This window comes from Trypanosoma conorhini (genome assembly GCF_003719485.1).
Source record: "Trypanosoma conorhini strain 025E chromosome Unknown Tco_14.4_contig_00156, whole genome shotgun sequence".
NCBI classification, from domain to species: Eukaryota; Euglenozoa; class Kinetoplastea; order Trypanosomatida; family Trypanosomatidae; genus Trypanosoma; species Trypanosoma conorhini.
In genome coordinates, this window is record NW_021704246.1 from 18,796 (window position 1) to 28,077 (window position 9,282).

At 53.2% G+C, this 9,282-nt stretch overlaps 6 protein-coding genes across 6 annotated transcripts, besides 4 other annotated features; all 6 read left to right on the forward strand.

Moving 5' to 3' along the window:
- Window positions 1-143: 143 nt before the first annotated feature.
- Window positions 144-1,028, forward strand: Tco025E_03446 (putative RAB-interacting protein; the record flags this gene model as incomplete). The annotated part of the gene is made up of 1 exon (XM_029370364.1): window positions 144-1,028. The coding sequence occupies one exon, from the start codon at window positions 144-146 to the stop codon at window positions 1,026-1,028; it is 885 nt and encodes a 294-aa protein (XP_029229482.1).
- A 643-nt stretch (window positions 1,029-1,671) lies between these two features.
- Tco025E_03447 (uncharacterized protein) lies at window positions 1,672-3,777 on the forward strand (the record flags this gene model as incomplete). Its single annotated transcript, XM_029370365.1, has 1 exon — window positions 1,672-3,777. The coding sequence occupies one exon, from the start codon at window positions 1,672-1,674 to the stop codon at window positions 3,775-3,777; it is 2,106 nt and encodes a 701-aa protein (XP_029229483.1).
- A 221-nt stretch (window positions 3,778-3,998) lies between these two features.
- Window positions 3,999-4,015: a microsatellite.
- A 305-nt stretch (window positions 4,016-4,320) lies between these two features.
- Window positions 4,321-4,342: a microsatellite.
- Window positions 4,343-4,476: 134 nt separating this feature from the next.
- Tco025E_03448 (RAB-interacting protein) lies at window positions 4,477-5,097 on the forward strand (the record flags this gene model as incomplete). The annotated part of the gene is made up of 1 exon (XM_029370366.1): window positions 4,477-5,097. The coding sequence occupies one exon, from the start codon at window positions 4,477-4,479 to the stop codon at window positions 5,095-5,097; it is 621 nt and encodes a 206-aa protein (XP_029229484.1).
- Window positions 5,098-5,710: 613 nt separating this feature from the next.
- Tco025E_03449 (uncharacterized protein) lies at window positions 5,711-6,442 on the forward strand (the record flags this gene model as incomplete). The annotated part of the gene is made up of 1 exon (XM_029370367.1): window positions 5,711-6,442. The coding sequence occupies one exon, from the start codon at window positions 5,711-5,713 to the stop codon at window positions 6,440-6,442; it is 732 nt and encodes a 243-aa protein (XP_029229485.1).
- A 383-nt stretch (window positions 6,443-6,825) lies between these two features.
- Tco025E_03450 (ribulose-5-phosphate 3-epimerase) lies at window positions 6,826-7,560 on the forward strand (the record flags this gene model as incomplete). The annotated part of the gene is made up of 1 exon (XM_029370368.1): window positions 6,826-7,560. One exon carries the CDS (start codon window positions 6,826-6,828, stop codon window positions 7,558-7,560), a length of 735 nt encoding a protein of 244 aa, XP_029229486.1.
- Window positions 7,561-7,595: 35 nt separating this feature from the next.
- Window positions 7,596-7,644: a microsatellite.
- A 142-nt stretch (window positions 7,645-7,786) lies between these two features.
- Window positions 7,787-7,871: a microsatellite.
- A 160-nt stretch (window positions 7,872-8,031) lies between these two features.
- On the forward strand, window positions 8,032-9,117 carry Tco025E_03451 (uncharacterized protein; the record flags this gene model as incomplete). The annotated part of the gene is made up of 1 exon (XM_029370369.1): window positions 8,032-9,117. The coding sequence occupies one exon, from the start codon at window positions 8,032-8,034 to the stop codon at window positions 9,115-9,117; it is 1,086 nt and encodes a 361-aa protein (XP_029229487.1).
- Between the last annotated feature and the right edge of the window lie 165 nt (window positions 9,118-9,282).

The window sequence follows — 9,282 nt, forward strand, 5'->3', positions numbered from 1 at the left end:
TCTCCTTTTAGGTATATGTGTGTGGCACATTTCCTCCGCTTTTTCTCTATTGTGTCCTCCGACGCACAAACGCAGGTGCATCTGCATCTCAAGTGCGTGCTTTGTTGGTTTGCCGTAGTTTGCGCGAGGTGCCTCTTCGCGGAATGAAGAAGGGGCACACTAGTGATGGCGAGGGACCTATTGGCGTCCTGCGCGGCAAGGACACCCACAGCAGCAGCGAGGTGCACTCATTCAGTTCCTCAACCTTCTCCTCGTCCACGGCGGGAGAACGGTTGCCGGCCACCCAGGCAGCGACCGCCCCCACAACGGAGGAACAGCAGCAGCAGCATCCACCGCGGGAGGGTGGTGTTTTCGCCCTTGCGCGTGATGTCGTGCTGCAGGTGTGGAACATCGTCAAGGAACTCCAAAAGGAGGAACTTCCGTGGATGAAAGATTTTTTCGACCGGGAGCAGTTCGTTCCTCCGAAAAGCCTCGGGGATGCGGTTTCTCGCGCAAACCTCAACCTTCCTTTTTACGCCGCAAATTATGCCGTGATCTGCTACGTCGTCTTGCTGCCTTTTCTCCTATTGTACAACCCGCTGTTTTTTGTGCTGATTGGCGTGTCCGCGGTTACGCTGCACAGCATATACCTGGCTGAGAGGCAGCGGTCGGTGTACGGGACGAGGATGTGCATCGGTGGCTTTTCGGTGCTGTATCGGCGCCTCGCAGATGTTTTTCTCGTTGTCTTGCTGCTTCTCTTTCTGTTCGGGGACGGTCTTCGCACAATGGGGGCTGTGCTCTTTATTACCGGCGTCCTCGTTCTTCCACACGCAGTGCTGCGTCGGCCGACGTACTTTGACGACGAGGAGTTGGAGAAGCTGCGCCCCAAGATGGTGCAGTACATCATCATCTTTGTGCTGCTTCTGCTGGCCTACTTGGAAGGCAAGGAGTCCGACGGGGGGCGCAGCTACCACCACCACCACCACCACGACGAAAACAATGCCCAGCACAGCCACAAACGCGGCAAGGAGGTCGAGGAAAAGGAATGAGAGGGATGAAGAAAAGTGAAGTGAGGTCCAAATAAACTGAGGAAAGGTATACATATACCTATATGAAAAAAGGTGACCTATCACTACTGTTGCATCTATCCAGATAAGTAAAACTGGAAAATAAAGAAAGAAAGTGGAAGTTGACTTTCTCAGCCATGTTGATAAAGCTTGCGTTGATTTATGCTTGTTTTTGTTGCTGTTGTCGTCTGACCCAATTTTTTTTTGTATTATTATTTTCCTGTCATATTATATGATTGGTTGTTGTTTTTTTTTTGTTGCCTGCGCGTGCAAGGCGGCGGCGGCGGCCCCACTGTAGTTTCCATAGTCGTTGCGGTCCTCGTCGGCGCCATCAAGTTTGCTTTGCTTCTCCGTCGGGGATTCATCGTGCGGCTGCCGCCGCACTTGCGTCCGTCGCACCTCCTCCTCCTCCTCTGGGCTGGGGCGAGGGGAAACGGGGAAAGAGGCGAGGCCCTGGGAGCTCCTGCGTCTCGCGCCCCGTCCTTCTCCTTCCGCGGCAGTCTGCATTACGTGTGATTGGAATGTATTTGTTTGTTTGCGCCTCCGTTTTTCTTTTTGCCGTTTTTTTTTGTCGCTTGTCACAACGTCAGTGCTTTTTTGATCAAAAAAGGTTGGTTGAGCCGTTATGCCCAAAAGCAGTCCGCGCAAGAGTCACCCTGCTGCCAAGATGGAAGATGGTCTGACGGCAACTCAGAGGCTGCAACAGTGGGGTGCCGCGGCGGAGCTGCTGTACGCCCCGAACAGCCCGATTAATCAGCCTCCGTTGCCCAAGGAGCCGCATACCTTTCTCGTGGCTCGCCGCATTGCTACGGTGATGGCGCGCCTAAACGATCTTTGCCAAAGGGAATCAGAGGTTCTGCTAACGCCGCGAGATGCTCTACTCGAGCTGGCTGACATCATTCGCTTTGGTCTGGTGTCATTTCACAAGGAGGTGGTCACAGGAAAACTGGACCGGGCGGAGGTCGCCTCTGTGCTGGCGGAGTACGTCGCCCACCGAAAGGCGCCTCAGGCGGGCATTGTGGAGGGACTTCATGTACTCGCTTGGGTAAGTGTCAAACTTCGTGTGGAGATGTTTCTTGAACAGCTACGCATGCGCCTTAAGCAGGAATTGGAGGGCAGTCACAACGACAAGCGTACCGCGCAACAAGTGGCAGCGTTGCGCACAACTCGCACGCTGCTAAATGATTTTGAATCTTTTTACGACAATCTCCTCGTCACGTTTCCCTGCGTTCAGCTCATGGAGATCACCCCTGAGGCGGCTGAACAGATGATGCTCATTCTTTCCCGCCAGTACTACCAACTCGCGGACTGGGTGGCGCTGGTGGAGGTCAACACCACGCAAACCCCCATCACCGAGACGAAGGTTCAGAGTGTCGACCGTGAGGCATCAACAGTGGTGCTTCGCCGCACAGACAGCGCATCTCCGTGGGGGCTAATCTTCAATCACTGCGGACAAATAGTGGACATTGACACTTCGCTTCGCAGCGCCTCCGAGGAAGGGGAGGAGCTGCACCGACTCCTTTGCTGCACCGCCGAGGGAGCCAGAGTAGTCGCCATAAACTCAAAGACGCTTCCAACAGTCTCGCCGGGAGGAGCGGAGGAAGTTTTGGAAATCTTCAAGAACACCACCAAGACGAACAAGCGCATCGTGCTTCAACTGGCCGACGATGCGCTGAAGCAAGCTCGTATGCGGCAGTTGGCCTTTCTTGTGCCCAACCAAGGAGGTGAGGGTTCATCTGGGCAGCGTGCAACGCTTGTGTTGCACCGTCCTGATCGAAGTATGCCGTGGGAATGTAATTTTACGGATGGATTGATTGTAAGAAGCGTGCCCAGGCAAGGAATATCTATGAAGGCAAGGAGCTTCTTCGCGGATTACCGCGGGCGTGTCGGGCTGATGGCAGTCAATGGTGTTGAGGTGACAACGCCCGCGCAGGCCGAGGCGTTGTGTGCCCACACAGAGACAGTTGTACTGAATTTCGTAGTGGTGACCCCTGCCATGGCAGCACGGAGCCGAGCGCCCATGCCTGAACGACTGGCTGTGGCCCTTAGCCAGGAGCAGCTTGAGCAGGTGAAGGAGACGCCACTGGTGAGTGGAGAGAGCGTCAGACGACCCGGGGAACGTGCACGGAAGGTGAAGAGTCAACAGCAAGATGCTCACGAAAACGCGGAGGATTTAGATGCGAAGGCCGATGATGCGTGCACTGCGGACGCGAATGAGGCAGAGGAGCTGGCGGCGGAGCCTGAGCAGCACGCGGAGGAAGACGACGTGAAGGAGACGTACCCAATGGTCGCCGACGAGGACGCCGCACTGGACGACACGTTGGGTACTGAGGGAAGGCCGCAGAAGAACTTGAAGGAGGCGTCTAAAGGGCCACTGGCAAAAGGCGACACTCCTGCGCCCCTCGTTTTACCGAACAATGTCACGATAGAGCTATTGACACCGGAGGAAATGGTAATACGCCGCGACTCCAATGAAGGGCAGTGGGGATTGTCGCTTGAGAGTAGTGGTGAGGGAGTAGAACGGGCAATGCGGATAACGTCGCTACCAAAGTTGGCATCGGCGCGTGACGCCAGGCGCAGGCATCCCTTCTACCAGACTTTCTTGAAGCCACCAGTGAAGACGGAGTGGCGCATTAAAAGTGTGAACGGCGTTTCTAGTTTGAGAGCGCCCGACCTGCTGGACATCATGCGCCGCTCACTCAAGATGCGCATCAAATTCTTCAAGGGGTGAAATATAGTGCCGGGATAGAGAAACACACGCAGGATAAGGCGAGGGTGAGGAAAACAACAACAACCGAAAGGAAAAAAAAACGGGACCCTGCTGATCCCGTGAGGTAGCCAAGAAAGGAGAACAATATATGAACATGGGGCGGGCGTAACGACAAATACAAAAAAAACATGCAGGGCATTGGATAGAGTGGAAAATGGATGCATGTGCCTCTGTGTGTGTGTGAGAGAGAGAGAGAGAGTCAAATAGAGTTATCCACCACTACCTCCAAGCGAAGGGGAAGGCCACTCTCCTGTTACCTTGCGTATGGGCGAGAGAAAGAGGAAAGCGGCGTATAGAAGACGGGCTGTGTAGACCCGTCGTATACGGGGGGGGGGAGAGAGAGAGCAAAAAAAACGTAATTCCTTGCTTGAACTTTCATTGCAATTCCGTTGAATCACTTTTACCGTGTTTTTCTCCCTCGCTCACTCTCGCTATCCACGTGCACGTGTGTAAATGCGTTTCCGGCATTTGTCGCTTTGCTCATGTTTTTCTCAGTACATCTTTTTCCTTCCCTCCCTCCTTCCTTTTTTTTGTCTTCTTCAATGAGAAGTTCGACGTCCTTGCGCTTTCCCTCTGTTGGGTCTTGCTGCTCTGGAGATCCCAACACGCACCTCCTTTTGTAGGTTGACTGCGAGACACGTTTACAAACTGCGTAGTCCCATGATGGCAAGTGCTCCTCCGCGGAGAACTGACATGGCGTTTGTGGACGGCGCCGCAGACACCACCGAGGTGGGGATAGCGGAGACTGCCGCCGCCGCACCTCCCTCTACCTTCGTAGGCAAGGTGCGGCACTACTACGCACATGCACTGGACGGAGCACGCCGGCGACTCGCCATGGTGCGTCCATGGAAGGACTTCTTCGACCGACAGAGCTTTTCGCCTCCGTCGGGCCTCAATGATTCCCTCAGTCGCCTCAACCGCAACATCAATCACTACTACCACAACTACATCATCATGTCACTCTTGTGTTCTTCGTATGTGTTGCTTCTGAATCCAACTTTTTCCTTGTGTTTTTTGCTTACTGCGGCGATGTGTTGGTTTGTAAGTGCAAAGCGGGTGGAGGCGGCGGAAACGAACAGCAATCACTTCACCGTGTCGAACCACAGGATTACTTTCTCGCAGGCGTATCTGTTTATTATACTGTTTGCTGGTCTTTCCTTTTTCCTCACGAATGGTAGTTCGGTGGTGTTCTGGCTGGCTCTGTCGTCCGTAGGCGTTGTTGCGGCACACGCGGTGACGCGCAAGCCCTCGGTGGAGGAGCAACCGTTTTCATTTGTGTAGTTCGTAGCACCACCGCAGCAAAGTCATACTGTGGTAAATGAAAGGCAGTAATTAGATCGCGCGTATATGCACATGCACGGATAGTTGGCATGCAAACAGAAGAGGTGAAGAACAGAGGAGGTGAAGGCGTAAAGTGAGGCTCGAGAGAAACACCTAGAGTGAGACGGAAGGAGGGAGTGGGGGTGCGGGGAAGAGCTTTTAACGAGAAAGAGGGGGGATATTCGTTGAGAAGATCTTCTTATTCCTTATCTCCACCCCGATGTGGAAAAAATGCGAGGATATGGCGTGAACTGCACATGAGTTGTGCAATGGAAGCAGAAGACGCATGACGGTGTGTGGTTAAAGAATGGCAAGTACGCCAAGCGAGTGTATGTGCGTCTCTCTCAAAGAGAGGAAAGGGTATTTGTGTGAATTGAGTATTATTTGTGGGCGCCGTGCTTCTGCTGCGGTTGCTGCTGTTTTGTATACCTGGGATGATGGGAAGCGAGAGTGTGTGTACCAGTATTAATGGTTCTCTCGTGTCCGGCGTTTCTGCTTCTCTTATTTCTCTCGCTCTTCTTTTTGCCGGGTGTATGGGTGGAGGTTTGTAGCTGCTGAGGGGGGGGGGGGATTGATGGCCGCGTTAGTGGTGCAACGCTTCCGTGAATGCCAAAACCTCCTGGACTCTGTTGTGGCCAGTCTCAGCGCTATCAGCAACCTTACTTCGCAGCGGACAGTTGTGGAAGAGGCCACACGACGCATTTGTTGCTCCTCGCCTTCTTCCTGTGGTGGCGGTAATGCGTTGCGCTGCTGTACCGACCCACTCGGTGTACTTCTTGCATTTCCCGAGTCTGCTGTGGAGCTCATTATTGCTCAGCATGCAGAGGATGTGAGCACGCTTCTCCGCTCCCTCGGCAATTCACAGCAGGGGTGGTGTAGCAAACTGCAGCAGGCGAAGGATGCGTCCTTGCCGCTGCTGCGTCAACAACCGGGAGCCTCGATCATGACAGTGACCTCCGCTGCTTGTCCTCAATTGAGAGACAAAGAACGCCATCAGCATCTGTCGCACAGTCCGCAGCTATTGCTTGGGATACATGCACTCTTAGCCGTTCTTTCAGAAATGCATGGATGGCTGCAGGAGCTTATTCTTGCCCTCCGCGCCGATTTGGCAAATCCACCACAAGCAGTGCAGCTGTCGCAATGCTTGAGTGGACACTCTTCGCGCGCAGGAGGTGCCGGTGGCTGCATCGCAGTCTTCTCGCTGGAAGCTGCCCTCGAGCAACTTCCGGACCGCGTCTTGGGCGAATGGGAGGCCTGCAAGGCGCGGCACATGTTGGATGAGTCATGGATTTTGCTTGCGGGCTGAGAGGGAAAGGTGCGACTCCGGTGGCGGCGGTGAGGAGGAGGAAACTAAGCAAGGGGAGTTATTTTTACTATAACCGTCCTCTCCGTATTCGTCTGTGCCTTTTTTTTTTATCAGCTCCCCCAGCGTTATTGCGAGACCTTGTCTGGTGTGGAATTTCTCTGCAGTATTTTGGTCGGTCGACCCCGAATCTAATCTTTTCTGGGGGAGCCGATTTCTAGTCCTCCTCCGTGTCCTGTCACCGCTGGTCCCTGTTCTCGGGCTCACGTGTTTGCGTCTGCCGTTATTCCATTCTGTGCGTCTGCGTGTGCGTTTACGTGTGTTTTGACTTTTGCTGCGTTGGCGCCTCTCATACAGAAAATTTTTGTTTTCCCCAAGTCTGCAAAATGTTCAATCACCATGACCGCACCACTTGGCTGAGCGCCCACCGTCCTGAGCCGCTGCGGCCGCTCATGGCGCCATCCATCCTCGCCTCCGACTTCGCACGCCTTCTTGATGAGTGCGTGCATGTCCTCTCCGATGAGGGGGGCGCCTCGGAGTGGATACATGTGGATGTGATGGACGGACACTTCGTTCCGAACATTTCCGTTGGCATGTGTGTGGTGGAGTCCCTGCGGAAGCATTTGCGAGAGGCCTTTCTGGACGTGCATTGCATGATCACTAACCCTCACCGGTGGGTGGATGAAATGGCGAGGGCCGGGGCCTCACAGATGACGTTCCACTTGGAGGCAACGGAAGACCCAAAGGCGGTTGCAAATCAGATTCGCGCCGCCGGGATGCAGTGCGGAGTGGCGCTCAAACCGGGCACACCGGCAAGTGCAGTGTCAGAGCTTCTAGAGGAGAAATTGGTGGACATGGTGCTTGTCATGACCGTCGAGCCTGGCTTCGGTGGCCAATCGTTCATGCAAGACATGATGCCGAAGGTCGAGGAACTGCGCCGGGCGCATCCCCTTCTAAATATACAGGTAGATGGGGGCCTAAGTGAAGGGACAGTCCACGCGGCCGCAGAGGCGGGAGCGAACATTATTGTTGCTGGAACTTCCATCTTCAAGGCACCCGATAGGAGGCGGGTGACAGAGACGATGCGGGACGCCGTGAGGATGCGTCTTTCACCAACATGAAGCAAGAGCAAACCCACATGTCTAATCCAGGTCATTATATATCTATAGATATATATATATATATATATCTTTATTTATATATATCTGAAGAAAACTGCGAAACGCTGGGAAAAAAGGCACAACTTTTATTGCAATTAAAAGTGGTGTATACCTCTTAATTCCGGCGCGACAAGAATCTCTAAAGCTGCGCAGCCGATTTCTTAGTGAGTACACGCATACATTCTAATATATATATATATATGCACATATTTCTTTATTTATTTATTTATTTGTTTATTTTATTTAATTTATATATTTATATAAGTATATTACGTGTATGAATTGGCCGACCCACCTACACACATGTGCACGTGTGGCTGTCCATTTCCCTCTCTTTCTTCCTTTACCTCCTCACTTCACTTTTCTGCTGTCAGCATTTGAAGGGGAGGGGAGTAGAAAAGGAACGAAAAAAGGGAAGGAAGAAAATACTTCATGCAAGGAAATATATTTGCAAGCCTACTTGAACGTGTGGCTTCTGTGCCGCATCGAAGTATTACATCGCTGCCGTATGGTCAGTGGTTTAGTCTCTACGTTCAAGCATTAACGGATGCCCGGAAGGACGAAGGAATCTCACGCGACAAGTTGGAGTTGCACGCGGCACGGCGCGCTTTGGATGTGGCTCTTCTGAGTAGTGTTGTGTCCCAAAGGTGGACCGATGTCGTTCTTCCCAACACAAGTAGCAGCACGACGAGCACAGCATGGTGCCAGGAGAGCATAGAGACGCACTGGCTTCATCCTTCAAGTGTGATGCATGGGCGGGAACTTGTGACGACGTCGTTTCTCGTTGAACCGTTGTTGGCTGGTCGGGCCATCGACTCATGGACAAGGGCGGTGAGGCAAGGAGGCGCCTCTCCCATTGTCGCGGAAGGTGGTGCAACGGAGGACGAGGAAGCGCCAGTCCCAAAGGGAACGATAGTGATCCCCTTCACTGCATTGTTTCAGCTAAGGTGTGAGGCTTATTTGCAGCCTTCGCCGTCTTTAGCGTGTGTAGGAGAGAAGAAAGCGCCGCAGTCTTCTTTTTCTCTTCAAGAACGCAGTGCTCGCCTCACAGCTCTACAATCTGTGCATCATCTAATGGAGTTACAGTCTGGAAGTCAACGTAGGTCGCGTGCTCGATTTGTGATCTGGAGCCCTGTGAGTGAGTTTGACGCCATTATGCTGATCTCTCGGATACGTGCGGGACTGCCAGGCCCTCTGGGCAGCATCTTTTCCTTGACACATGTCTGCGAGCACGAGGCGGTGCGGACTGCCTATCTTGCGCATTACCTCACTTTCGCTACCAAGGGGGCGCCACTGACTCTGTTGGCTCCGCAATCACAATCCGCAAGGCTGCAGAAGTTGGGAATTACGAATCGTTGTGTCAGGAGCCAATTGACGCCCGCTGCGGGGGAGCGGCGTCGTGATTGTGGTGACCCAAAGAGTGGATCGCTGCATCAACAAGCCACGAAGAGTTGTGGGAAGCTTGTGCGACGTATGTCAACGCGTGAAGAGAACCTGCGGCATATCCTTATTCCATAACCAAAAACGGGGGAATGGATGGATGGTTCCTTTCACTGCAGGCGTCGTGGCTCTGGCGTGGCGTGGTGCGTTGTGGCAACATGAAAAGTAGTTGGGGTTTTTGCAGAATGGACCTTCATCGTTATTGGGTTTCGCTTGTTAATTTGCTCCACCTCTCTCTCTCTC